The sequence below is a fragment of the Salvia miltiorrhiza genome, chromosome 5 (assembly GCF_028751815.1).
Source record: "Salvia miltiorrhiza cultivar Shanhuang (shh) chromosome 5, IMPLAD_Smil_shh, whole genome shotgun sequence".
Classification (NCBI taxonomy): Eukaryota; Viridiplantae; Streptophyta; class Magnoliopsida; order Lamiales; family Lamiaceae; genus Salvia; species Salvia miltiorrhiza.
This window is the reverse complement of record NC_080391.1, coordinates 33,976,481-33,981,697: the sequence shown is the minus strand read 5'-3', so window position 1 is coordinate 33,981,697 and position 5,217 is coordinate 33,976,481. Positions and strand designations below refer to the sequence as shown.

The 5,217-nt window shown below is 43.1% G+C and overlaps 1 protein-coding gene across 1 annotated transcript; it reads right to left on the bottom strand.

Annotated features, from left to right (window-relative positions):
* Positions 1-480: 480 nt before the first annotated feature.
* Positions 481-2,581, bottom strand: LOC130986914 (uncharacterized). Its single transcript, XM_057910466.1, has 5 exons — positions 1,655-2,581; positions 1,464-1,583; positions 1,122-1,300; positions 908-1,034; positions 481-817 (listed from the first exon to the last, which is right to left on the bottom strand). The coding sequence occupies exons 1-5, from the start codon at positions 2,066-2,068 to the stop codon at positions 683-685; spliced, it is 975 nt and encodes a 324-aa protein (XP_057766449.1). The 5' UTR covers positions 2,069-2,581; the 3' UTR covers positions 481-682.
* Positions 2,582-5,217: the final 2,636 nt, after the last annotated feature.

The window sequence follows — 5,217 nt, the reverse complement described above, 5'->3', positions numbered from 1 at the left end:
GATCCGAATCAAAAGCACAAACACATGCTACATAATAAAAGGATAATAACTACTCCGTCCGTCCGTCCCACTATTGTTTTCTCAAAAATTTTATACTCAATAAATAAAAAGATGTAAATTGATAAGAAGTGGTGTATAATCAACACCTTTTGAAGGGTTATTTATTGCTTTATATGAAAATGAGACCATAATAATGAGACAAATCAAAGTGAGAAGTGGATCAATAATAATGGGACGGGAGAGTACATAAAACGTAGCGTGTGGACAAATCCATTAAAAACGACTTCTTAAAACGAATATAATTTCAGAATCTTAAATGCATAGGATAAAAATTTAATGAAACAAACAGAAATGCATAGATACCTAAATATATATCTTCCCTTATTGACAAAAAAACACCTTACTCAAGTTCTCAATAAACACAACCACTGTGTAATCAACATTTTCATATGATGGGGTTAGGCCGCTTTTAGGCTCCAATAGAAATAAGCAGATCCATATATATATATATATATATATATATATATATATATATATATACATATATTAAAATCTGGATGATGAATAGCAGTTGGAAATTGAATGGAAAGGCTTTGCACAACAAATAGGCAAAAGCACAACATACATATATAACTAGTCAAACGCATCACATGAGCAAGCTTCTATCACTTCCCTTTACTTTCTACAGCTTCAGATTGAGATCAATAGTTTCTCCCTTTTCCTCATCACTTTCATCTGCCCTAACTGGAAAGAAGCTGAAGGGCTCTTCCCTTGATCTACTTGCTATCCAATGATGCACTTGCCTTGTCTCGTTTTCCTGCCAAAGTAATGTAAACGAGATGCGACTAAGACAAACAGATGAGCATCGGAAGATTGAACAGTGAGCCAAGCATTCATAATATGATACCTCCGGCCCTTGAGACTCCGGGTTATCCGTGGCATATGTGTGTTTTGAGTTCCAAGGAGGAGGAGCCAAGGTTAAGAAGTTGCCATTTAGCCTCCCATCATCCTCAGGCAGGTTTGATGGACCATCTCTACATGGAAATGGTGTTACAACATACATATTCAACATTTGGTGTTTTAGAGTTCAAGAACATAAACTGCTAGGATTGATTATAGACCTCATGTATACATTTCTTGGTTCCGTTCGAGCTGCTACTGCTGCATACCCACTGCCACATGAAGGTAGTTCATCACGTCTTGATTTGGAAGCAACGGAGGAAGGATCAAAATGACCGTTGAAGGAACCAGCCGGTGGACTTTCAAGAGAGAACGGGTACGATCTCTTCACGCCTACCATCTACATTGCATCAAAATTCAAAATTGAATCAAAAGAGATGGGATGAGTTTGAATCAACAGCGCAAACATTCTCAAAAACATCTAATGAGGTATACAGTTTAATACAAAAATCTAATTCAGAATCAAAGAAGTTAGCAATCAACAAACAAGTGAGGAAAGAGACCTTGTATTCCTCTGGCCACGAAGAGGAGGAAGATGCGTAGCTATTACAATGTATATTATGCATATTTTGGTTTGAAGGGGGCTCCATATGGGAGGAAGCTGATGGTGAAGAGGGATTCACCTGCAATTGCCAAAACAACAATTTTTCAAATCTCAACTATAAAAAAAATATCCACAACAAGTATGACTGACCACTGGAGAAGCAGGTCGCTGAAAGCGGAAGAATCTCTGAGGCAGAGCAGCATTCGACTCCGACTGCAAATTCACCGGTGGCCGGAATTCAGCAGCATTATCATTCCGATGATTGTAATCACCATTCCACAATCTACACCAACTGGCGGCATCCTCCACGCTTCCATTCATCTGAACTGGGAGCGATGGTGATCGGAAATTGACCGGCGACGGCGAAAGAGTTGCGTCAGTAGCCGAAGCGATGGCGTTGTTTGGCAGAGCATTGGCGGTTTCCTTCTTCCTCTGCTCCTCCACTCTGATTTTCTCAAGCTGCGCAACGCCTAACCCTCGCTGCGGGATTTTCTTCTGCTTAACGTTCCTGGATCTGTCGCCGCTATGAGTGCTGCTCACAATGTGTTGTTCTTCTGGGGCCATCCTCCCTCCGATCCATCAAATTTGACGAGAATTCGTGGCGATTTAAAGGGCAAAGCTATCATAAATGGTAAGACACCCAGCATATCGCCACCATATTTTTGTTGATAATGAGAATCGCAAAGTAGAGCTGGAAATGTGTGAGATTTTACGGAATTGAATGAATCAGGAGCCTAGATTGGGTTTTTATATATGGAGAGAAGAGGAGAGCACAGAATTCAACAAAGATTGCAACTTCCTTTAGACAGAGAGAGAGGGGAGTATCTTTTCGAATTCGGATTTTTCTCCAACCCAGTTGTCTGAGAGATATGAGATGAGTATGTGAAACAACGGAGAGAAGAAAAATGCAATCCCTGGATTCAATTTTTGAAATTCAAACCTTATAGGTAAATCTAGAGCATCCTATTTGAATGCTCTCCCAATCTAATTTCTCGCCCAAATCCTCGCTCCATTCCTCATTTTCCATCATTAGACCGACTCTCTCTCCTCTTTTTATTTTCTTCTTGATTTTGTTTCTCTTACTTCAATATAGGCATGCATTGTCATTGTTTAATGTTCTTTTCGGGGTGTATTCGTTGTCGATTTTTATAGACTTTAAAAAGTCCATGAAATTTAAATTCCATGGAATTCACATAGATTTCAGACGACTTTCAAAGAATTTGTGATTGGATTTCACCCGATTTTCACTGATTTTTGAAGACTTTGCGGGATAATTTTGGAATTGAATTCCATGAAACCAGCGCCCGTGGAGAACCAGCGCCCGCTAGAAAAGACCCAGCGACCGCTGAGTTCCAGCGAGTGCGGGAAACCCAGCGACCGCTCAAACTTTCGCTATGCATTTCTTTCTAATTTTATTTAGTTCTTGGCTTTCTTTGTTGGATTTCCCGCGAGCCCCCAGCCCAAAATCGCGGGCGAGCACATCCAGATCGTCCATTATTATGTTGGATCCGGAAAAAAATCGAGCGAAATCGGATGTGCGAAATGCTTCAATCAGATGGACTCCTCCTTGATTATGAGTGGATGCTCGTCCAAATTGAGAGGCAGTTTCTTGGACTTCTTGGCGGCGGCGGGCGGCTTCAGCCGGAAGGGAGAGCGGCGAGGGCGACGAAAACTGGGAGGGATTTGGGGGGATTGGAGGCGAGAGGGCCCAAATCGAAGGCGAAGAGGAGTAGCTTGAAAGTGGCGAGCCAGGTTATGAAGAAAGCGGTGAGGGCTGTGATGAAGGCGGAGGAGCGTATACAGAGCGGCGCAACCGCCAAGAGGCAGAGCACGGGGGCGATGGAGATGAGCCTCCATTTAGGGATGGACAGTGACGCTGGGAAAACGACATCCACCCCGGAGGACGCAGATGAGGTGGGAGTCGTCGGCCTTCCTCATGAACTCTCCACGATAACTCTTCTTTCTCCATCTCATGAGATCCATGGCTGCAATCTGAGGTGACTTCACTCTTTAACCCAATGGCCATGCACTGCTCCTTGGGATTCACCTTGGCATTGTTTATGAGATTGCTCGACTGTTGGAGTTTGTTGACGGCGGTGGCTATTTGACCCAATTGGGTCTCGAACATCTTCATTTGAGTCCCCACAGCAACGGCATTGGACTCTAGCCTTTCCATCCTCTCGTCGGACTTGGAGATAAATTTCATTAGCAGCTCTTCCAAATTAGGCTTCTTCTCCTCATTGATGACTCCATTGGTGACAGAGAAGCCTGGTGGAGCCTGAAGCGCGTTATTCGGATTTCCATAAGCCAAATTGGGATGTGGACGTCCTCCATGATGAAACTGATGTCCACTGTTGTATCCGCCATGTTGCCCATGCTGAAAGTTCCCATAGTTTCTACCGCTGATGTAGTTGGCGTCTTCTACGCCTGTTGGGATCTCTACAGCTGGCTCAGGATTTCCAACAGTCATAGCATTGATTTTCGAGTTCATCTCCGCCAGCTGAGTAAAAATCAATGCCATGGGATCTGAGTTGGACGCAGCAGCAACTTTCTTCAACTGAACTCTCTCAGATGGCCATTGATAATTGGTAGTGGCCATGCTTTCAATGATTTCCATTGCCTCCGAGCTCCCTTTCTTGAGCAGAGAACCTCCAGCTGCTGTATCCATAAACATTCTCGCACGCTCACCACACGCATTGTAAAACATGACCACCAGAGTCCCCTCATCAAAACCATGGGACGGGCACTTCCTCAGCTTCTCCTGGTATCTTTCCTATGTTTCAGCCAAAGTCTCTCCATCAAATTGCTGAAAATTGAAGAATGTCCATCTTCAACTTCAAAGTAAGCCCAGGAGGATGGAACTTCCGTAGGAAAAGATCTGCCAGGTCCCCCCATACTGGATTGGCTCCCAGCTGTAGAGTTTGATACCACGACTTTGCCTTATCCCTGAGTGAGAATGGGAAAAGGCGGAGTCGTATAATGTCATCAGGGACTCCGTTCATTTTGACAGTGCTGCATAGCTCCAGGAATTGCGCCAGATGCGTATTTGGGTCCTCCACGGCTTTACCTCCATACTGGTTTTGCTGCACCATCGTGATCAAACCAGTCTTCAGCTCAAAATTATTCGCGTTGACTCTTGGGGGCTCATGATACTGATACTGCGGAGTGAACGCCTCATTGATGGGAAGCTGCTTCTGAGCATCGCGATTTTCCTGCGCCTCAATCAAACGCTGCAGTTGTTCCTTGAGAGCACGAACTTCTTCTGCGGTAGCTATAGAACTACCTAGCAAACTTCAGAACCAAAAATCAGGACCACAGGAAAAAAAATAAAGAACAGAATTTAAATAAACAGAAAAAAAAATCCAGATTAGTATCAAATAATTAACAGATAGTACTGATAAAAATCAGTCCCCGGCAACGGCGCCAAAACTTGTTCGCTAATTTCTTTTAACACGCCGCAAGTGTACGGGTGCAATTGTGTACAGTAGCAAGCAAGGTCGTATTCCACAGAGACTGATTAGAACCAATGCCTATCCTAGATTATTATTCCTCTATCTGGAAAATTGAAATTGAGAGTTTTTTGTTGTAAAGAACAAAATAAATAAACAACAGGAAAGAAAATAAAGCAAGCTGTGAAACAGAGAAACAGATAAGAGAAGATTTCCCAAGGCAAAGGTTTCAACAGATTCTCCTAACTAACATGTTCAATTCAA

Coding starts and splice junctions, on each gene's coding strand:
- LOC130986914 (XM_057910466.1), bottom strand. CDS start 2,068: ATGGCCCCAGAAGAACAACACATTGTGAGCAGCACTCATAGCGGCGAC. Junction 1,301..1,463: donor CGTGGCCAGAGGAATACAAG/GTCTCTTTCCTC, acceptor GATGCAATGTAG/ATGGTAGGCGTGAAGAGATC. Junction 1,035..1,121: donor CCAAGAAATGTATACATGAG/GTCTATAATCAA, acceptor ATTTCCATGTAG/AGATGGTCCATCAAACCTGC.